Source organism: Moschus berezovskii, chromosome 18 (assembly GCF_049115385.1).
Source record: "Moschus berezovskii isolate FMDL1 chromosome 18, NW_MosBer_1.0, whole genome shotgun sequence".
Classification (NCBI taxonomy): domain Eukaryota; kingdom Metazoa; phylum Chordata; class Mammalia; order Artiodactyla; family Moschidae; genus Moschus; species Moschus berezovskii.
The window spans coordinates 55,358,470-55,382,259 of NC_142477.1; the positions used below are offsets into that span (position 1 = coordinate 55,358,470).

At 37.7% G+C, this 23,790-nt stretch overlaps 1 protein-coding gene across 3 annotated transcripts in view; it reads left to right on the top strand.

The window, feature by feature from the left end:
* Positions 1 to 23,790, top strand: part of GPBP1 (GC-rich promoter binding protein 1) — a 75,259-nt gene that overhangs the window by 34,732 nt on the left and 16,737 nt on the right. For all 3 annotated transcript variants that reach the window (XM_055422026.2, XM_055422025.2, XM_055422027.2), the window contains exons 3-6: positions 2,524 to 2,643; positions 21,602 to 21,725; positions 21,859 to 22,082; positions 23,052 to 23,118. In XM_055422026.2, the coding sequence (XP_055278001.2) occupies positions 2,581 to 2,643; positions 21,602 to 21,725; positions 21,859 to 22,082; positions 23,052 to 23,118 (478 nt within the window). In that variant the 5' untranslated portion in view covers positions 2,524 to 2,580. The remainder of the gene's footprint in view (positions 1 to 2,523; positions 2,644 to 21,601; positions 21,726 to 21,858; positions 22,083 to 23,051; positions 23,119 to 23,790) is intronic.

A 23,790-nucleotide genomic window follows, 5' to 3' on the forward strand; every position in this document is an offset into this window, starting at 1 on the left:
CGTGAGTAACTCAAAGAGGATGAGTAGAATTTGGAATCTGTTTAGCTAACTTCACAGGGGGAAAGAATACTTAGTAGGAAGAAGCAAATGATTTTTGAAATAAAATGGATAACTGGGTCCTTAGGCGTTTGTGGCAGTGTCTGAGTGTGGTGCTGATTTTTTTTTTTCTTTTTTGTTCTTCCAAAAAGAGAAGATGAGTTGCACCAGGAGAGGGGATTAATAAATTCTTTTGGCAGGCTTTGCATTTAGGTTGATAAAGAATTTTAGGAACTCACATGCCTTCAGCTCAATTTTTCTTGTATCAAAGTGGCTTGTTTTGAGGATGGCATATCTTGATCTCATCACACACTTCTGTAAATGTTGTGATATTAACTATTATTGCTCTTTACCTTTTTACAGAACAGGAAAACTTATGCCATTAGCTGTCTATGCTTTATTCTTTAAGAATTGATTTAAATTAGAATTCATAAAGACAGAAACAGAGATAATAGTAGTGTTTTGTCTCTTAGGAATAAGTTTTAGTGTGTAACTTACCATTTAACCTTTGGTTTTCTATGGTTCCTGGGGCTACTCTTTAGTTGCTGTGTGCAGGCTTGGTATTGTGGTGGCTTCTCTGTTGCATAACGCAGCTCTAGGTTGTGCAGGCTCAGTAGTTGCAGCACACAGGCTTAGTTGCCTTGTGACATATGGGATTTTCGCGGACCAGGGATCAAACCGGTGTCCCCTGCATTGACAGGCGAATTCTTAACTACCGGACCACCAGCGAAGCCCTACTCATTTAATTGAGTATGTAAACATTTTCATTACCTTAGCGAGTTAACCAGTTGTTTCTGTTTCTTATATCTGACATTGGTTGACCTTCCCTCCACCCCTTCCCCTTTCCAGTACATTGGATAGTAGAAGTGGAGTTTTTGTGTAGTATCTTGAGAATTTTTATTTAGGAAATACTTTGGTATGACTTAAATTCTGCCATAGCACTTATATTTGAAAGAATTTTGAAAAAGGATGATTAGCAGTGGTATTGATAATTTTGCTTTTTAAAATTTACCTTTTGAGATTATTCTGCAATTGTAAGTATAAGACATTAGTAAATTTAGACATTAATGTTTAGAAAATTTGATTTCTTCATTGACTAATTTCTAAGCTCTATATTGAAATGAGTACAGTTGCCCAGTTGGCTTCTTCCCCATTTAAAAAAATCTGAATTTACTGGGTTTAGATTGGGCTGGTGACTTGAAATTTTTGATGCAATTGAGAGAGGCTTCCAAAAAGTTAAATTTAGAATGTAGGAGAGTAGTGGATGCCTGTTGTGAGGATTGTAATTTAAAAAAATCCTTTTAATTGAGGAAATTTTCAAACATAAATGTTAAGTAGAGAGACTACTTAGTCACCTCTCTGTACTAACATTTATAAACACACGGACAGTTTCAGAAACACCCATATTCCTTGTTTTTTTCCCCTAAAGCAAGTTACAGATACATGGATTTAATTGCAAAGACTTCAGTATATGTCCTTTTATATACAGTTGACCCTTGAATAGCATAGAGGTTGGGGTGCTGTCCATCCATGCAGTTCAAAAGTCTAACTTGAGAAGTCAAAAAATCTTTACAGTTGGCCCTCCCCACTTGCTGCTCCATATATCTCGATCCAACCAACCTCAGGTCATATAGTGCTGTATTACATAAAAATCTGTGTATAAGTATCTCAAACCATCACAGTTTGAGACCTTATTGTTGAAGAGTCCACTGTACCATCATTGCACTAACAGTTACATCTACAGTGACTAATAATTTCTTGAAGTCATTTAATATTCAGCTCATGTTCAAATTTTGGACTGTTCATAATTTTCACTTTTTGAATTTGGTTGGAATAAGGATCTATGTAAGGTCCACATGTATTTGATTGATCTGTCTGTGAAATTCATGTATTTGCTGAAGAAGCCATATCATTTGACCTGTAGAATATCTTGTGATCTCAATTTGATGGGATTACTTCCCTCAGTTGTCCTTTAATTTATTATCTGTTTTGAATTTCCTGCAAATTGGTAATTAGATCAGAATTCAGATTCTGTATGGGGCAAGGGGGAAGAATATGTGCTGTGTACATAGGTAATGCTGTGTGCATCGTATTGTGTCACATCAGGAGACACTTTATAACTAGTCTAAGACTTGTAATTTCAAAACTAAGCTTCATTGAGGTAGTTTATAATAAAATTATCCATTTTAAAGTGCATAATTTGAGTTTTAACATGTGTCTACATTTGTATAATAACCTTCACCACGATTAAGATAAATACCCAGTTAACCTTGAAAATTTCTTTCATCCCTTTGTAGTAGTCATTTCCTTTCTCTCCAGGCCCTTTATCCTCCACTGTGCTGATCTGGTTTGTCACTATATTTTTGCCTTTTCTAGAATTATAATTGAAATCTTATAGTAGTCAGATCATTGTAATTTAAAGGGAGGTATAAGATAACTTTGGCCAGGAACTATATAGATCTAATGCTTTCCACTTTTGTATGACAGGGACTTGCCATGAGGTGTTGAAACCTTGTTTCGCTGAGTTGGAGAGACTGGACCTAAATGGCGCAGCATGACTTTGCTCCAGCCTGGCTTAATTTTCCTACCCCACCATCATCAACAAAGGTATTCTTTCTTGCATTTCTCTTTTCTGTCTTTCTGTCTGCTTTTATTTAGTTCATGTTCTGCACAGATGTAGTTAAACTAAAACTTAATGTTTTGCAGAGAAACACCTAAACTTTCTAAGTTATTTTCATTTTTAATGTGTTGGTTTATCTATATATGTCAGTTTTCAGTATACCATCAACATTCTAAACCATTTACTTCAAAAGTTGTCTTTTGTGCTAAAGTTCTGCATTTTAAAATTCAAACCAGCCAGTTAAATACATTGCACATTACTTCTGCGGCTTATCTCTCTGTACTATTCTTCTGATAACTAACTTTGCTTACTTTCCTATAGATATCATTAAAAAAAAATCAGAAGTATTTTAAGTCTTTCCTTACAGCTGGAAGACTTATTTTTCAAATAAATGAGACTTTGGCATATTACTCAGTTTTAGGAGTTATGAGAACTTTGCAGTGTTGCTACATATCAGATGACTCACTGATTTTTAAATGTTCATTTTATATAACCGAAACAGAACTTAGTGTATCTAAGACATGCTTGACATTGAAATTGTCATCTGCTTATAAGCCTTGCTGAGAGGGATGTTGAAATTGATTAAAATCAATGTATCTGGCTCCATACTATCTTCTACTTTGTTTTTTCCACAGTGCAAAGGAATCGAGGGAGGTCTTAATCATCTGCTTACCTATTAATCACTCTCTACCATGCTGAGGCATTCATCTAGGACCTTTTGCGGGTCTAAGCAGTTCTTATAGAACAGTTTGCCGAAACAGCTTTCATGGGAACAATTTTATAATTTGCTGAGTTGTTCCCCAGTAAGGACTTGTCAGATCATAATATGTTGGAAAAGTTGCACTGGAGACACAGCATGTGAACTGACTTTTATTTTATGCAGATGGATTCTCTGGAAGGCTTATTGACTTGCCTGTTTTCATATAATTAGTGTGAGCCTAGACTAGAATCTAGGATGCATTTTCTGTTTTGTAGTATTTTCATTTGTGAATTTTGTAAAATGATTAAACATTTTATTTCATAGATTATAAAATGGGATTACAGTTGTTAGGAAATGGAAAAACCATTTCTTAGTTACAGACTCTGTTTGCCCGCCTTTTCTCTTCTATTTAGGTCTCTGAAATTTGCTTTGCTCTTGTTGTTATGTCTCCACCCCCCTCGTTGCTGTCAGCTGTGCTTTTCCTGGATTCAGTTTTTTCCAGACCTACTTCAGAGCCTGGAACTATATGAATTTCTTGCTCCTCCGTTTGTTTCCTTTTTCTCTTTGAAATGAGTTAAGATTTGTTTTCATTTTAAAACATATCAATAAAAATTATCAGCACCTGGAAAATTAGTTACAAATATTGAGGATAATTCTTGTCTTCACTGAAGTGTTGATTAAGGTTGATTAAGATTGACTTTGTTATGTGTGGTGGAATTCTTAATGCTTTCTAGAACCAGACATTTGATCTGGATATAGGCCCTCATGAAACAAAGTCTTGATTTTGCCAATTCTAAATTTTCAATGAATTCTAATTTATTTTAGATTACCTACAGAAAATAATGTCACTTTGAACTCTTAACTAGCAGTATTTGAAAGTATCTTCTTAGACCTTTCACAAAGTGGTTTTAATAAATAAATACATGCATCATTTAGTATAATGACTTAACACTGTATCACTCAAAATTAACTATTCCTGGGTTTTCAGTTATAATTCTTGTTTTCTGACAGAGCCCTTTTAATCTTATCCTGAATAAATGGGATAGTCATTAAATAACTGTTGGGTTCTCTTTTTCAACTTTGTGTTAAGTCTTTTATTATTTGAAGAGATGATAGGAGTACTTGAATTAAGGGTTAACAATGTTTTCAACACTGCACCTGAGCAGTTTTCTAAGGTGTGCAGAATTGTGCAGAGTTTTAGCCCCATCGTGTGGTGAAATTTTAAACTACATGTGGTTTCTGTCTATGAAATAGACATACTGGCATTTGTTCATTAGGACCCAGTAAGAAATTTTACATCATGTTTTCATATGCACATAGCTGTAGCTAAAAAGTCATTTACCTGTGTTCTTCTTTCTCTTGGGGTCTTTTTACTCCAGTCAAAAAAAATGCTAAAAAAAATACAAATTGCTACTAATTATGTGTCTTTTATAATGAGACCTCACCTGCAGTTTGAAAAATAGAATTGTAATTACTTTCCTTAAATAATATAAATAGTATCAGTTTGCATTGAAACTGCTTTTTAAACTTTAGGCTAAGAAAGGATGAGAAAATTTAGACTGGTAGCTGAATTCATTGAAACTTCTTGTTACTGAGTAGTTTTTGTTAACTGTTGATTCACATATTCTGGGAATCAGAAAATTACGCTATTATTTTTAAAAATTCAGAAAAAGATTTAAAATGTGGTAACAACTTGACCCAAAGTGCTTGAGTTAGCATAGGAACATAGGTGTGCTTGACTTTAAATATTTATGTTTAATAACTTTCTTTTTTTGATTATTAAGAAGTAGACTGATTTTCAGAAGTGAAATACTGGGATGTTTTAATGTATGTATCAGAATATAATTTTATCTTGGTTTGGGTAAGCAAATGAAATTGCTTTTTTTTTCCTTCAAGGATAGCATCTCCAATAATCTATTTCTGTAGTTGGTCATAGGTATCTTCACTCTGCAGTGGCTGTGTACAGTTGACCCTTGAGCAATATGGATTTGGGCTATATATGTCCACTTATGTGGATTTTTTCTCCCCAATAAATATGTACTGTAGAACTGTGTAATCTGTGGATACTGATTTTGACCATACATAGAGTCGGCACCCCTAACTCCCTGCATTTTTCAACTGTCAACCTTAATCTTTTATTGAGTGAATCTACATAGATTAATTGAACCTATTAATGGACTAAGCTGCTATTAATGGACTAAGTTGCAGAAATGCTTGGGCATCTCTTGAATGTATTTGTAGGGGAAATTCCTAGCAGCAGAATCTGTGAATTAGGAAGTTTATACCTTTTGGTAGATAGTGCCTAATTGCTGTCTAGAAAGGTTGTACCAGTTTATAATCCTATAAAAGTTTTATGGAGGAGGGGAGTTTTTTCACTATTGGCAATGCTGGCTTTTGTCCCATTTTTCATATTTGTGAAATTCAGTGAAAAATGACACTTTATTGTTTTGATTTGCATTATTTAATTATGACTGAGCATATTTTTGTCTTAGGAAATGTTATTCGTATAATTTATTTCTTAGTGATTTATTTATAAGAGCTCTTTTCATATTGAGTTTGTTGCATATTCTGCATATATTTTCCTACAGTATATTTGTCTTAATAATTCTAAAAGAGCCATGTGGATAGTTCTAAAGAAATATTTAAGTGTGCAGAGAAACTTGGAGAATAAGTTGCATCATAACATTTTGCAGTTTTATCTTTGTGTCTCTTCTGGAAATAAACAATTGAAGTCTGCTGTTGACTTCTTCGCAGTCCTTCTTCTGTCTTCGTTTTTTCCCCGGAGATATTCTCAGTGCATGTTCTTATATTGTTACTAAGTACGTGAATATCAAAAGGAGTTTCTGTATATATAGAACGTTAATATAAACAATTAACATTTATATTCTGAACCTTGTTTTTATATTTGTTATTTATATCTTTTGGATTTCCCCACATGTTGATATCTGCAGATTTGCTGTAATTACCTTAAAAACTCTGTCCCGAGTCTCTTACATTTCAGGTGAATTCTTCAGTCTGAACCACCAGGGGAGCCCCAAAACTCTGTATTCAATTTTTTGCCTCTGTATCACACTGTGTTTGACTCATTAAGTTGAGATTGTTTATATCGCTGGGAAAGATTGAGGGCAGGAGGAGAAGGGGACAACAGAGGATAAGATGGTTGGATGGCATAACCGACTCAATGGACATAGGTTTGGGTGGACTCCGGGAGTTGGTGATGGACAGGGAGGCCTGGTGTGCTGTGGTTCATGGGGTTGCAAAGAGTCAGACACGACTGAGCAACTGAACTGAACTCTATAATGAATACTGTATTGACTATTCTGTTACTGTCTCCTTGCATGCATGGATAAGAATTCTTTAGACTCCTGCTTCTCAGACTTTAATGGCTATGAAGATAACCTGGGAATTTTGTTAAAATGCAGATTCTAATTTCAGTAAATCTCTAATGGGGTCCTAGTCCTGACAGTCTTCAAAGTACTGTTGATTCTGCTTGTCTCTGGACCACATTTTGAATGGCAAAGCTCTGACCTATAGTTAGAAGAAAAATTGCTGGAATTCAATTCCATATTGCCAAATTTCTTTTCCATCTGGTATACTGATTTATACTCCTGTATGCTGTACATAATTATTCTTTTTACTTTGTACTCTTGCTCTCTTGCCAAGACTTTGTCAGATTATCAGAGTTAGCATTTTTGCCAGTCTTTGTCATGAAATGTATTTTTACTGTTTCTTGGACATTGGGTTATATTTCTGTGAATTGCCCATTCACATTCTTTATTATTTCTTCTGGGCTGCCTGTCTGGGGGGAGTAATGGTTTGATGGGGGAGAGAAAGAGTGTGTGTGTGTGTGTGTGTGTGTATATGTATGTCTGTCTTTGTGATCTTTACCTGTTTTACGTAAAGTTGCATAGCTCTTTTTCAGTCACCCAAGTATTTCTCTCTCTATATATATATATCTATCTATATATATATATATACACACGTGCGCACACACACATATGTACCCACACATATTCAATTGCTTTATAGGAGTTGTTTCTTTTTATTTATTTGGCTGTGCTGGCTCTAAGTTGTGGGATGCGGGATTTTTGGTCTTAGTTGTGGCACGTGTGATCTAATTTCCTGACCAAGAATGAAACCTGGGTGCCCTGCTTTGGGAGCATGGAGTGTTAGCCACTGGACCACCAGGGAGGTTCCTATTTGTTGCTACCTTAAATGCTATTTTAAAAAGCTTTCTTATTAAGTCTTTCTAGAATATATGTTCGGAGAAGGCAAGCCACTCCAGTACTATTACTTAGAAAATCCCATGGATGGAGGAGCCTGGTAGGCTGCAGTCCGTGGGGTCGCTGAGGGTTGGACATGACTGAGTGACTTCACTTTCACTTTTCACTTTCACACATTGGAGAAGGAAATGGCAACCCACTCCAGTGTTCTTGCCTGGAGAATCCCAGGGACGAGGGAGCCTGGTGGGCTTCCGTCTATGGGGTCATACAGAGTCGGACACGACTGAAGTGACTTAGCAGCAGCAACATATATATTGTATCTTGTATTAATGTTGTTTCTAGCAGCATTGATTAATTTTTACGTTAATGTCTTCTGGAATTTTTAATGTGGAAAATCATTCACAAATTGTATCAGTTTTCTTTCTATATTTTCAATCCTGTTACTGGTGTTTCTTATTCATATCTTACTATGCTGGCTATATGTCAGAGTCTGAAAGGTCTGAAATTTTATCCTACTTTCAAGATAACTGTAACAAGCTAGCTTGTTACTGTTTCATGGATTCTGGCAGAAGATGAGACTTCCAGGTCTCATGAGACAAAGTGCATTATTATTATTAGCACAGCAGGCAGCATAAGCATGATTTTGGCACTGGTTCTTCCTGTCCCTTAAAACCTCTGGGAGTTGACATGGAGCAGCCCAGGTATATGCCTCCCTTGTATGTTCTGTTCTGTTCTGTCGCTCAGTCATGTCCGACTCTTTGCGACCCCATGGACTGTAGCCTACCAGGCTTCTCCATCCATGGGATTTTCCAGGCAAGAATACTGGAGTGGGTTACTGTTTCCTTCTCCAGGGGATCTTCCCAACCCAGGGATCCAACCCGGGTCTCCCGCATTGGAGGCAGATGCTTTAACCTCTGAGCCACCAGGGAAGCCCGCCTCCCTTGTATATCTGCCACATAAGAATCCTGCTTTTTGTCCCAGAATAGGACATTACCTGACCCTCAATATTCTCTTCAAACATAACCCTGAGAAAAGGGCCATAGAAAGAGCTGTCAAGGCCTTGCGTTCTTGGCATACAAATAGGAAAATGGAGGGATGCTCAGTGTCATATCTTTTTGCCTTTTCATACTGTGCATGGGGTTCTCAAGGGAAGAATACTGAAGTAGTTGGCCATTCCCTTTTCCAGTAGACCACGTTTTGTCAGAACTCTCCACCATGACCCATCCGTCTTAGGTGGCCCTGCATGGCATGGTCCATAGTTTCATTGAGTTAGTCAAGGCTATGGTCCATGTGATCAGTTTGATTAGTTTTCTGCGATTGTGGTTTTTATTCTGTCTGCTCTCTAATAAGGATAAGAAGCTTACTGACTGACTGTGGGGAAACTGGGTCTTGTTCTGATGGGTGGGGCCATGCTCGGTAAACCTTTAATCTAATTTTCTGTTGATGAATGGGGCTGTGTTTCAAACCCTAAAAGATGATGCTGTTAAAGTGCTGCACTCAGTATGGCAGCAAATGTGGAAAACTCAGCAGTGACCACAGGACTGGAAAAGGTCAGTTTTCATTCCAGTCCTAAAGAAAGGCAATGCCAAAGAAGGTTCAGACTACTGCACAATTGCACTCATCTCACACACTAGCAAAGCAATGCTCAAAATTCTCCAAGCAAGGCTACAACAGTACATGAATTGAGAACTTCCAGATGTTCAAGCTGGATTTAGAAAAGGCAGAGGAACCAGAAATCAAGCTGCCGACATCCATTGGATCATAGAAAAAGCAAGAGAGTTCCAGAGAAACATCTACTTCTGCTTTATTGACTATGCCAAAGCCTTTGACTCTGTGGATTACAACAAACTGTGGAAATTCTTCAAGAGATGGGAATACCAGACCACCTTACCTGCCTCCTAAGAAATCTGTATGCAGGTCAAGAAGCAACAGTTAGAACTGGACAGGGAACAACAGACTGGTTCCTAATTGGGAAAGGAGTATGTCAAAGCTGTATATTGTCACCATACTTATTTAACTTATATGTGAAATGCCAGGCTGGATGAGGCACAAACCGGAATCATGATTACCAGGAGAAACATCAATAACCTTAGATATGCAGATGACAACACCTTTATGGCAGAAAACGAAGAACTAAAGAGCCTCTTGATGAAAGTGAAAGAGGAGAGTGAAAAATTGTCTTGAAACTCAATATTCAAAAAACGGAGATAGTGGTGAGAATGGGTACCCTTGTCTTGTTCCTGATTTTAGGGGAAACGCTTTCAGTTTTTCACCATTGAGGATAATGTTTGCTGTGGGTTTGTCATATGTAGCTTTTATTATGTTGAGGAATGTTCCTTCTGTTCCCGCCTTCTGGAGGGTTTTTTATAAATGGATGTTGAATTTTGTCAAAGGCTTTCTCTGCATCTATTGAGATAATCATATGGTTTTTATTTTTCATTTTGTTAATGTGGTGTATTACGTTGATTGATTTGTGGATATTGAAGAATCCTTGCATCCCTGGGATAAAGCCCACTTGGTCATGATGTATGATCTTTTTAATGTATTGTTGGATTCTGATTGCTAGAATTTTGTTAAGGATTTTTGCATCTATGTTAATCAGTGATATTGGCCTGTAGTTCTCTTTTTTGGTGGCATCTTTGTCAGGTTTTGGTATTAGAGTGATGCAGGCCTCATAGAATGAGTTTAGAAGTTTACCTTCCTCTGCAATTTTCTGGAAGAGTTTGAGTAGGATAGGTGTTAGCTATTCTCTAAATTTTTGGTAGAATTCGGCTGTGAAGCTGTCTGGACCCGTGCTTTTGTTTGCTGGAAGATTTCTGATTACAGTTTCAATTTCCGTGCTTGTAATGGGTCTGTTAGGATTGTCTATTTCTTCCTGGTTCAGTTTTGGAAAGTTGTACTCTTCTAAGAATTTGTCCATTTCTTCCAAGTTGTCCATTTTATTGTCATATAATTGCTGATAGTAGTCTCTTATGATCCTTTGTATTTCTGTGTTGACTGTTGTGATCTCTCCGTTTTCATTTCTAATTTTATTGATTTGGTTTTTCTCCCTTTGTTTCTTGATGAGTCTGGCTAGTGGTTTGTCAATTTTATTTACCCTCTCAAAGAACCAACTTTTGGCTTTGTTGATTTTTGCTATAGTCTCCTTTCTTTCTTTTGTATTTATTTATGCCCTAATTTTTAAGATTTCTTTCCTTCTACTAACCCTGGGATTCTTCAGTTCTTCCTTTTCTAGTTGCTTTAGGTGTAGAGTTAGATTATTTAGTTGACTTTTTTTCTTGTTTCTTGCGGTATGCCTATATTTCTATGAACCTTTCCCTTAGTACAGCTTTTACAGTGTCCCACAGGTTTTGGGTTGTTGTGTTTTCATTTTCATTCGTTTCTACTATTCAACATAGTTTTGGAAGTTTTGGCCACAGCAATCAGAGCAGAAAAAGACATAAAAGGAATCCAAATTGGAAAAGAAGTAGTAAAACTCTCACTGTTTGCAGATGACATGATCCTCTACACAGAAAACCCTAAAGACTCTACCAGAAAATTACTAGAGCTAATCAGTGAATATAGTAAAGTTGCAGGATGTAAAATCAACACACAGAAATCTTTTGCATTTCTATACACTAATAATGAGAAAATAGAGAAATTAAGGAAATAATTCCATTCACTGTTGCAATGAAAAGAATAAAATACTTAGGAATATATCTATCTAAAGAAACAAAAGACCTATATATAGAAAACTATAAAACACTGGTGAAAGAAATCAGAGAGGACACTAATAGATGGAGAAATATACCGTGTTCGTGGATTGGAAGAATAAATATTGTGGAAATGAGTATACTACCCAAAATAATTTATAGATTCAGTGCAGTCCCTATCAAGCTACCAACGGTATTTTTCACAGAGCTAGAACAAATAATTTCACAATTTGTATGGAAATACAAATACAAAAAACCTCGAATAGCCAAAGCAATTTTGAGAAAAACGGATGGAACTGGGAGAATCAATCTGCCGGACTTTAGGCTCTACTACAAAGCCACAGTCATCAAGACAGTATGGTACTGGCATGAAGACAGAAATATAGATCAATGGAACAAAATAGAAAGCTCAGAGATAAATCCACACATCTATGGACACCTTATCTTTGACAAAGGAGGCAAGAATATTCAATGGAGAAAAGACAATCTCTTTAACAAGTGGTGCTAGGAAAGCTCGTCAACCACTTGTAGAAGAATGAAACTAGAACACTTCCTAACACCATACACAAAAACTCAAAATGGATTAAAGATCTAAATGTCAGACCAGAAACTATAAAACTCCTAGAGGAGAACATAGGCAAAACACTATCTGAGATAAATCACAGCAGGATCCTCCATTACCCACCTCCCAGAATATTGGAAATAAAAGCAAAAATAAACAAATGGGACCTAATTAAAATTAAAAGCTTCTGCACAGCAAAGGAAACTTTAAACACGATGAAAAGACAGCCTTCAGAATGGGAGAAAATAATAACAAATGAAGCAACTGACAAAGGATTAATCTCAAAAATATACAAGAAACTCCTGCAGCTCAATTCCAGAAAAATAAACAACCCAATCAAAAAATGGGCCAAAGAACTAAACAGACACTTCTCCAAAGAAGACATAAAGATGGCTAACAAACACGTGAAAAGATACTCAACATCACTCATAATCAGAGAAATGCAAATCAAAACCACGATGAGGTACCATCTCACGTCAGTCAGAATGGCTGCTATCCAAAAGTCTACAAATAATAAATGCTGGAGAGGGTGTGAAGAAAAGGGAACCTTCTTACACTGTTGGTGGAAATGCAAACTAGTACAACCACTATGGAGAACAGTGTGGAGAGTCCTTAAAAAACTGGAAATAGAACTGCCATACGACCCAGCAATCCCACTGCTGGGCATACACACCAAGGAAACTAGAATTGAAAGAGACACACGTACCCCAATGTTCATCACTGCACTGTTTATAATAGCCAGGGCATGGAAGCATCCTAGATGTCCTTCTGCAGATGAATGGATAAGAAAGCAGTGGTACATATGCACAATGGAGTATTACTCAGCAAGTAAAAAGAACACATTTGAACTAGTTCTAATGAGGTGGATGAAACTGGAGCCCATTATAGTCTGGCTTACCAGAAAGAAAAACTCCAGTACAGTATACTAACACATATATATGGAATTTAGAAAGTCGGTAACGATAACCCTGTATAGGGGACAACTAATCTTCCAATGTATAGGCATAAAGTTGTTTCTATTATTTATATTCTTAATGCTTCTATGAATAATTCCCATTTTGAATATGGTTTATTTGCAAGATTTTTCTTGTTGGTTATTGTTACCTGATGTTTCCCTTTTTAGAGAAGCTTTTTAAGGCAGCTTTGACTCTGTTGAGCCTCTCAATTTTATTTTTATTTTTATTGCATGAATACCTGGTATGTATTAGGTGCTTTCTTTTCTTTATGATTATTCTGCTTATCTTGCTAACTTCTTAAACTGGCTGTATACTTGTATACTCATTACTTTTCCTTTTTATGTAAAGTTTACTACATTTAAGGCCTCAGTGGATAATGTTTTCCATATCCCATAGGTTTTAAGACTTTGTATTTTTGTTATCTTTCTTTAATGAGGTTGTTTTTAAATGCTATGTACTCAGTGAGTGATATAAACACATTGTAAATTTCAGTTTTCTAATAAGAAATTATTTTTTTTTAAAAAAGCAAACGCAGATAGATCATAGCATCTGGTCCCACCATTCATGGCAAATAGATGGGGAAACAATGGAAACAATGACAAACTTTCTTTTGTAGTGCTAAAATCACTGCAGATGGTGACTACAGCCATGAAATTAAAAGATGCTTGCTCCTGGAAGAAAAGCTATGACCAACTTAGATAGCATATTAAAAAACAAAGACGTTACTTTGCTGACAAAGGAAGTGTGGTGTTGGAGAAGACTCTTGAGAGTCCCTTGGACTGCAAGGAGATTAAACCAGTCAATCCTAAAGGAAATCAGTCCTGAATATTCATTGGAAGGACTGATGCTGAAGCTGAAACTCCAATATTTTGGCCACCGGATGTGAAAAATGACTCACTGGTAAAGACCCTGATGCTGGGAAAGATGGAATGGAGGAGGAGAAGGGGACGACAGAGGATGAGATGGTTGGATGGCGTCACTGACTCGATGGACATGAGTTTGAGCAATCTCCAGGAGTTGGTGATGGACAAGGAAGCCTGCTGTGCTGCAGTCCATGGGATTGCAAAGAGTTGGACATGACAGAGCGACTGAACTGAGGGAAGCTCGGGGTCCATGATGATTGCCTGTCCCAACCTACAGTTCATACATATTGCAGCCAAACTTGAATTTTGCATGATTGTAGCACTCTCAGCTACTCTGATTAATCTGACAGAGACCAGAACCAAATCCATTTAATTGTCTTACATAGCAATTAAGGTTACTACCAATGTCCCAAGCAGCAGTGAACGAGACCAGGATTTAGCCAGTTGTGAATAGCTTAAGGGGCACTAGTAAATGATTCTTTTAGCCAACCAATATATGGTCTAAAGCCACTCTGTTGTCCTTTAAAATTCACTCAAGGGAGGGACTTCCCTGGTAGTCCAATGGTTAAAACTGCACACTTCCTCCACAGGGGGCATGGGTTCGACCCCTGGCCAGGGAACTAAGATTCCCCCCCGCCAAAAAAAAAACACTCAAGGGAAACTGAGGTTTGGTATTATTATTACTTACAATTATAGAGGCAATACAGTGGGTCAAAAGCAACCCTTATCCTCAGTAGAAAACATTCTGTAGCTTATTCCCCCCCCCCATACAAAATGATTGATTCAGTTTTCCTGAAAACCATTCAGAGGTTTGAATAGTTCTGCCCCTGTGGTGTTGGTTGGCAACATCAGTGTACATAACATATCCTCATGCACATCCTCTTGAAAAACAAATTGCACAAAAACAAGCATTGTTGCCTTGTTCGTGTCGGTAGACTCTTGTCACCCTGGATTGCTTACTGTGGTGACTCTCTAATCCTCTCTAACAACTGTGTCTCTTCTGCTGTTTCATCAGTTCGTCTAGTTATGGTGCTAGCTGAAAGAGGAACACATGCCACCCTTTGGGCTGCAGCCTTTCCTGAAAGTCCAAGACAGTAGTCCTCAGCAGCATGGAGAATCAACTCTTCATTAATAATAAAGACCTTCTTAGCTTTAGCAATTTTTAGTTAGCTACTAAGAATGATGCTCTCAGTGCAGACATGTTTGATGAGGTGGAGGCCTTCAGTAAGGGCTTCTGTTCTTCATGTTCATGTCTTTTTCTTTTGAAAAACTCCAAAGGCTTGTCTTTTAATTCAGGGTGCTTGGTCTCCATGTGGTGGAGCAGTTTTGAAAGTTTCATGGCTTCATTGGGTAGCCAGTCAGCACATATTATACAAAGTAGACTTGGAGAATGTAATCACCTGTTGCAGTGTACTTGTAATTTAAGTAGGATTCTTAAGTGCAGCTTTCTTTTTTGTTGGCAGTCTTAAGGGTCTTCTGCTGTTTCACCTGGGTCTTTCCCCACTTTTCATAGAAGTGCTCCGGCAGTGTTTGTTTTTTTACTCATTTTGGCTAGGGTTATCTTGTGTAGGGCTTCCCTGGTAACTCAGCTGGTAAAGAATCTGCCTGCAATGCAGGAAACCCTGGTTCGATCCCTGGGTTGGGAAGATCCCCTGGAGGAGGGCGTGGCAATCCACTGCAGTATTCTTGTGTGGAGAATCTCCCAAGGACAGAGAAGTCTGTCTGTCTGTAATCCATGGGATCACAAAGAGTAGACCATGATTGAGCGACAAAACACAGCACAGCTTTTGTGGGCCAAAAAAACTGTGACCCAGACAAATGTGTGGGGTGGGAAGGAGGGACGGATGGAAGTGGTAAATAAAATAATGGGCAGGCCACACACAGACTAAAATAAGTGTTGGATTCTAACTTAAAGGTTTTCACCAGATGCAGCTGTACAGTTGAAGGACATCAACTCATTTGCCACTCTAAAGCCTGCCACCAGATGTGGCCCAGTTGTGACTTGACATTCACTGATAGGGTTTGATGATAATCTGCAAGCAGTTGATTTATTATGGTCTTTGTGCAATCAGGAGTCCATACCTTGTGGCTCACCTGGCAGAGAATCCACCTGCAATGTGGGGACCTGGAGAAGGGAAAGGCTACTCACTCCAGTATTCTGGTCTGGAGAATTCCAGGGACTGTATTGTCCGTGGGATCACAAAGAGTTGGACAGGAGTGAGCGACTTTCACTTGCACTGTGCAGTCAGACCTCTCTGCTAGTGGTAATCTGTATTTGCAGCTGCTCCCCAGTGCTAGTATCACCATCTCAGCTCCACCTCAGATCATCAGGCATTAGATTCTCATAAGGAGTGTGAAACTTAGGTTTGTTCTGTGAAACTTAGGGTTCGCAATCCTATGAGAATTTAATGTTTTCACTGATCTGACAGGAGGTGGAGCTCAGGCAGTAACGTGAATGATGGAGAGCAGCTGTAAACAGTTGAAGCTTCTCTCACTTACCCACTGCTCACCTGCTTGTGGCTTGGTTCCTAACAAGCCACGGACTTGTAGTGGTCCATGGCCTGGGGTGTTGGGAACCCTTGTTCCAGGGGATAGGGAAATCATAGTTGTTCTCCTTTGTACCTGTGCTTTCTGGTGTTAAAGATGTTTCTTCTCCCAATTGCTAGGGTTTTTGCTCTCCCTCTATAGCCATGAAATCTGTATGCAGTATGTCCCAATCCCATAGCTCTAATTTCAGTTAAAAACTCTTCTTGTACCTAGATATTTTCTAGAGGAACTGGATGTGAGTGGGACAGGGGCATTTTTAAATAATTTTCAGAGACCCCATTTTAAAGATATCTCACCCTCACCTTGGTCTACTTTGGATACTATAGGCGGGGACTCTGTGAGAAGTGTACACAAGCAAATGACTGTTGTCTACAGGTCTAGGACCATGCCAGTTCAACAGGAGAATCCAGATGGCCAGACTAGATTTGTTTGAATTCCATTTTGGTTAGCCATCACCCTGAGGGGTGGCCTGGCCTGTAGTTGTTCTTAGGGAAAAGAAAGAAACATTATATCTAGGGATAATCAGAGCAGAATTTTTAGTGTAAGTCTGTTTACTGTCATAACTCTCCACTTCTGTTATCCTGATTACTATACAAGAAGTGGCCAAGAGGAGATGCTCCCCTTTTGGTTATGCTGCATTCATTTATTTTACTAAGATGTGGGAAGAGATGAGGGATATAGAGGTGTAGTATAAGTGGTTCTGAGTTGAATTTTGAGGGGACTGTTAAAATGCTTGTCCATACTTGTCTATACTTGTGAATAATAGTATGAAAGTCCATTGAGAACTTTGACTATTGATTCATTGCAGGGTGACCTTTTTAACAAAAGATGTACTGTTTAATGGACTGTTCCTGGTCTGGAATATACCCAACACATTACATGAATTAATTTTAGGAGACACAATACTGTGACCAGAGTTAGCCCATCAGACTGCAGCAGTAATAATGTAACTTGAAAAAGTTTCAATAGTGATGCAAGTCCATTGAGGACTCCATGAAGAACTCAAATCTTTGATGTAGTTCTGTGTGATATGGTGTTCTTTACAGTGAGACAGATGGACCAGCTTTTGGCAGGAGTCACAAGCTGGCATGCGGTAGAGCTTTCTGCATCAGAAAGAGAAAGTCCTTTATTTTGTAACCAGTCTGTGGCAGTGGGTGTGTTCCATGTCTGGTGTGATGATGGGTCTAGGTGGTATGCTGAAGATTTGATCAGCATTTTAATTTCAGTCACTCTCAATGCCATTCACTTTGATCAGATAGCAAGCCTTACTGAATCAACATTAGTGACTCCAGCAGCAGCTGCAATTTCCCATCATGTGTGATCCCAAGAGATGTTTTTAATTGGCCAGCCTATAGTTTTTCAATGATAGATGACGAGGCCATTGACAACAATACAAGAGTTAGAAAAACATGAAATGTCTTGTCCTGAAGAATATCTAAGGCAAGGATCATAGCTTTTATTCCATTGAGGTGATTGGCACTTACCCATTTGGTTTTCCAGAGTTGTTGGGTCTGGGTGGCTACTGTGTGGTACCATCATCTTTTAACTTAGCTGAACTATCAATGAACCAGACTCAGTCATTTAGGGGAACTTTTCTGATTTGAGAGCCTTATTGATGCACTGGCTTGTCATGGTGGCAGGAGGGGAAATAAACTATACTGCAAATTTATGGTTGGCACTTCAAGGGCGAGGCCAGCTGTGTTGTTGAACATATGATTTCCATTTGATCAAGAGCTCTCTTGGGTTCTTTTATTGGTTAGTTCTTAGTTTAAGTTTGCTTTCAGTAAGAAGAGCTCAGCATTATGGCAAGAGCCACATTCTTTTTTTGGCTGACTAGGGATTGAACACTGAACCTTGGCCATGGCAGTGAAAGCCTGGAATCCTAACCAGGGGAACTCAGCTTTTAAAAGGAGTGTGTACTTGGTGTGTGTGTCAGGCCGGTGGCATTGCTGTACTGGAAAATAGTCTTTCTGAACACTGCAGAGCCAAGTCTTCAGCCACATGTGATTTTCTTTTCTTTCCTTCTGGAAGCTGTACTTTTTATTAGATCATTTTGAAGGGGATGGGAATCATCTGTCAACCTGTGACATTTCCTGAATGGGAGAATCTAGAGCATTTTTAGTACAAGCATGTAACGTTAGCATCAACTATAAAACACTGGTACATTGAATTGGCCTAGTGGCCCCACCTGCAGGATTGCTTTAATTTCCCACTCTTACTGCTGAGATTTTTCCAAACTCTTATCAGCCATGTTGGGATACTAGGGTCCATTCCCACCATGGGCACAAAGACTAAGGAGTTTGTTTATTTTTTTTTAAATTATTTAATTGGAGGCTAATTTACTTTACAGTATTGTAGTGGTTTTGGCCATACATTGACATGAATCAGCCAGAGGTGTACATCTGTTCCCTAAACTGAACCCACCTCCCTCCCCCATCCCATCTCTCAGGGTCATCCCAGTGCTCCGGTCCTGAGCGCCCTGTCTCATGCAGCAAACCTGGACTGGTGATCTATTTCACATATGGTAATATGCTATTCTCAAACCATCCCACCCTCGCATTCTTCCACAGAGTCCAAAAGTCAGTTCTGTACATCTGTGTCTCTTTTGCTGTCTCACATATAGGGTCATTGTTACCATCTTTCTAAATTGCATATATATGCTTAATATACTGTATTGGTGTTTTTCTTTCTGACTTACTTCACTCTGTATAATAGACTTCAGTTTCATCCACCTCATTAGAACTGACTCAAATGCATTCTTTTTAATAGCTGAGTAATATTCCATTGTGTATATGTACCATAGCTTTCTTATCCATTCATCTGCCAGTGGACATCTAGGTTGCTTCCATGTCCTGGCTGTTGTAAATAGTGCTGCGATGAGCATTGAGGTACACGTGTCTGTTTTCAATTCTGGTTTCCTTGGTGTGTATGCCCAGCAGTGGGATTGCTGGGTCGTATGGCAGTTCTATTTCCAGTTTTTTAAGGACTCTTCACACTGTTCTCCATAGTGGCTGTACTAGTTTGCATTACCACCAACAGTGTAAGAGGGTTCCTTTTTCTCTGCACCTTCTCCAGCATTTATTATTTGTAGACTTTTTGATAGCAGCCATTCTGACTGACGTGAGATGGTACCTCAGTGTGGTTTTGATTTGCATTTCTCTGGTAATGAGTGATGTTGAGCATCTTTTCACGTGTTTGTTAGCCATCTTTATGTCTTCTTTGGAGAAGTGTCTGTTTAGTTCTTTGGCCCATTTTTTGATTGGGTTGTTTATTTTTCTGGAATTGAGCTGCAGGAGTTTCTTGTATATTTTTGAGATTAATCCTTTGTCAGTTGCTTCATTTGCTATTATTTTCTCCCATTCTGAAGGCTGTCTTTTCACCTTATGGTTTCCTTCGTTGTGCAAAAGCTTTTAAGTTTAATTAGGTCCCATTGTTTATTTTTGCTTTTATTTCCATTACTCTGGGAGGTGGATCATAGAGGATCTTGCTGTGATTTATGTCAGCGAGTGTTTTGCTTATGTTTTCCTCTAGGAGTTTTATAGTTTCTGGTCTTACATTTAGATCTTTAATCCATTTTGAGTTTATTTTCGTGTATGGTGTTAGGAAGTGTTCTAGTTTCATTCTTTTACAGGTGGTTGACCAGTTTTCCTAGCACCATTTGTTAAAGAGATTGTCTTTTCTCCATTGTATATTCTTGCCTAAACTGAGGAGTTTAGTATGTATGTGCATATCAGATTTACAGTCTAAGCTTTCAGGACCTCTCATGATTTCTTTGGCATGGAATGTGGGAAAGTTCAGGGTGGAGGGGTACACTGTTCCTTTGGGGGTTGCATGGGTGGCCTGGGGACTTTTTCTCTTCTGGTTTCTGAAGTCAGGATTGGTATTGATTTCTCTTTTATGTACCTCCTGGCCCCAGGAAACACCCCAGCCTGGGACCTTTCATGCCCCCATGTACCACAATGCCATGGCTTTGCCCTGTATGGAAAAGTTTTGAGTCACTCTTGTGCTTAATACTGTCCCCCCTCCATGGCAGTGGGTAGGATGGTAACTTGGGTACCTGTGTGCAACAGAACTATAAGACTTTGCTTCTTTCTTGCCTTAAGTTCTGGCACACATTGACTTTTCTTGTTAAAGCAGCTGAGTTTGATGTGGGGAAGAAAGGAATCAGAAAGTACAAAGAGCACATCCACTCCAGGAAGCTAGGCTTTACATTTTTCTTTGTTTCCAGTGTCAGTAGCAGTTTGGCCTTAACAAATTTACTTCTAATGTTTTCAGTCTTTCCCAAACTCTCTGTTCTCATCACTCTTCAGCTTTGGTGACCTCTTGACTTCAGCGGCTGCAGCCATACTGCCTTTCAGATGGGACCCCATCTCATGATAAGACATCTCTTCCTTCTACTCAGAGGAGAGTTTCAACATTAAAGCACTGTTGGGACATCTTGCTTCGGTCCTGCCCCTTGCCACTTACTTGGTCACTAAACAGTGAGGAACCTTTACTTCATCCATCATTTGGATGAGAACAATTGTTGCCAGGTCCTGAAGAGTCTTATCCTGTGCCCCCGTCTGGCCTCAGAGACCCTGCCCTTGTTTTTCTAGAAAGTTTTAGCTTTGAGAGCATGGTATCTTCATCACCATAACTGATAGGGTTGTGAAGTGTTTGGGTTTTTACCCTACTTAAAAGCTTAGCAAACCAGGCTATCACTGTTGTTTCATGGATGCTCGTGGAAGACACATGAAGGACAAAGCCCTTCATGTATAGAAGCAGCATGAGGATGAAGCCAGGAGCAGTAGGGGAACTTGTAAGTAAGTCCCACAGTGGTCATGGGGAGGAGCCTAGTTAAACGAAAAGAGTGTGTGCAGTGTGTTTATATTAAAACTGAGGAGCTTTTCTGTTTGTCCTGGAGAGAATTGTAATAGTTGTTTTTACAACATTCTTCCTTTGACAGATTTTTTTAAACACTTGTTTTGGGGAAGAGGAGTTTGGAAATAAATCTATAGAGAACTTAGAACTGTAGCTTCATTCACCATAATTTTCTGATCTTGAAGAAAACTTTGAGCTATTTAAATCAAAGAATGTGAAATACACGACACTATGTTTTATTTTAAAAGAAGTGTACTATATTTGCCTTGACGCCTTTACAGTGGCTTTACCTTTAAAGTTTTCGGGTGAATATAGTTGTCAAACTCTTTCAGAATGGTGCTCTCGTTTATCTTAGGTAGAAAAAAATAGATGAACAGTGGAATCCCTCATAAGTTTTCAGTTACCAAACACATCGAAATAATTATAAAATATTCTTAACCATTTAAAATTCTTGGGAATAAATTAAACCAATGTATTACTGGTTTCTAAAGTTAGTTAAATTTTATATGTATGTTTATCTGTATGCTTATAATTTGTTTCAGTCGTCATTGAATTTTGAAAAGCATTCTGAAAACTTTTCATGGACAGAAAATCGTTATGATGTGAACCGCCGACGACACAACTCTTCAGATGGCTTTGATTCTGGTATTGGACGTCCTAATGGAGGTAAAGTTGCTGAGGAATAGTAGAGTTTAAGAAGAATTTTTTTCACATTCTTGCAGGAGTTGTTTTAATTGTGATTGAGTCTTTAAGCATAACCATCTTTGAATTTGTAATACTTTGCCATTATTTTTAAAAGGTAACTTTGGAAGGAAAGAAAAAAATGGATGGCGTACACATGGAAGAAATGGTACTGAAAACATAAATCATCGAGGGGGATACCATGGTGGAAGTTCCCGTTCTCGTAGCAGTATTTTCCATTCTGGAAAAAGCCAAGGACTACATGAAAACAACATACCTGACAGTGAAACAGTGAGGAAAGAAGACAAGAGGGAACGCAAGCAGTTTGAGGCTGAGGATTTTGTAAGTTGCTTGTAATTTTAATACGAATGATGTTTCTACAAGTGCCTTTTATGCATCAAATCTCTCTGGAGATTTTATCAGTACATATCATTTTCTCCAGAGATCACACTTGACAGGTTTAATTATTTTTTTTATTTTTATTTATTTTGGTTCAATTATCTTTAGTCTTTACATTTTGTGAGACTTTCTGTACATAACTCTTTCCTTCCCCAATCTTCTTCATTCCTTGCATCTATTTACTTATTCCAGTGTCTCAGCATGTGGTTTTTTTTAACTTTGGATAAATTTATGTCATTTTATTCTTCATAGAAATTTAAATAATTTCTCTTTTCTAAAGAACAAACATCTACTAAGCTAAGCTTTAGAGTACACATTTAGTGCTCAACTCAGTTTTCTTTTTAATAACCTGAGCATCACTATTTGACGTAATAAACTTGTACTTTGCTTTGAGTATGAGCTTGTTTAACTAAAGCATTCAGGGATGCAAACCTAACAAGAATTAAGGAATGGTCTGATTCTTGTCTGCTCTTAACTTTATGCTAAGAAAGGATGATTTCTCATATTGATGCAAACACTGCATTCTCCTGCATTTGCTGTCTTTTTTTTTTTTTTAACACTTTTTCTTCACGTAGTTGAGGATGAGGAGAATATTTACCTTGTATTCTTCAACTTAGCGTGAGTATAGATATTAACCATTTTAATTGTTAAAATAAGTAGAAAATAAGATTTATGAATAATCAGTGTTCTTGCCTGGAGAATCCCAGGGACGGAGGAGCCTGGTGGGCTTCCGTCTATGGGGTCACACACAGTCGGACACAACTGGTGACTCAGCAGCACCAGCAGTGTTTAGTTGTTAAGAGTTCATTATGTCAAATTTGTCAGTATATTCTTGAGATTATTTTTAAAAGGAATTTTTTTCTTAAATATGATTAAACATTTGTTCTTTTCATTCCACCTTTTTTCCCCCAGCCATCTCTAAATCCTGAATATGAGAGAGAACCAAATCAGAATAAATCTTTAGCTGCGGGTGTATGGGGTAAGTAATTTTTGATCTATCGTTGAGGGGTATAAAATGTTATTTTTAGGTTTCACATTTGTGTTTTTTAAAACAGTAGGCTGGAATTAAACTTTATCTTTTAAATACCTGTTTTTGATGTGCTAAGCTATTAAAAAGTAGCATTTTAAAAAAGATTGGGGACAGAAGAAAAGCTTGATTTGGATAATTATTTACATGTATTAGTACCATTAAGTATATTTAGATATGAGTTTTTAAAAAAGTAAGTTAAATGTAATGAATTGATATCATTTGGAGAGCAACTTGATAATCTGTTGAAACAAAAAATTTAGTTTAACTCAATTTATAGTTTTCCAAAGTTGAAAACATAACTGGAAAGATAAGTACTTTTAATCATAGTGTGCTATAAAAATTTTTTTACTTATTGAAAATGATTCTACATAGACAGTATTAAAAATAATTGTATAAATTTTGCCTAGAACTAGTCTATGTTTGAAATTATTTGCCTTTTTGTTTGTCAAATCTTGACAGTTTTTCTGGTAATGACTCCCTTTTCTTTAAAACTGCTGAAAGTTTAATTTGATAGCATCTACAGAAGATTAAACTGCACTTAGAGTAACTTAATTAGCTTTTTAGAGATTCAAGTGAAGTTTAAAATAATGGAATAATTTAAAATATGAAGATTTGATATCT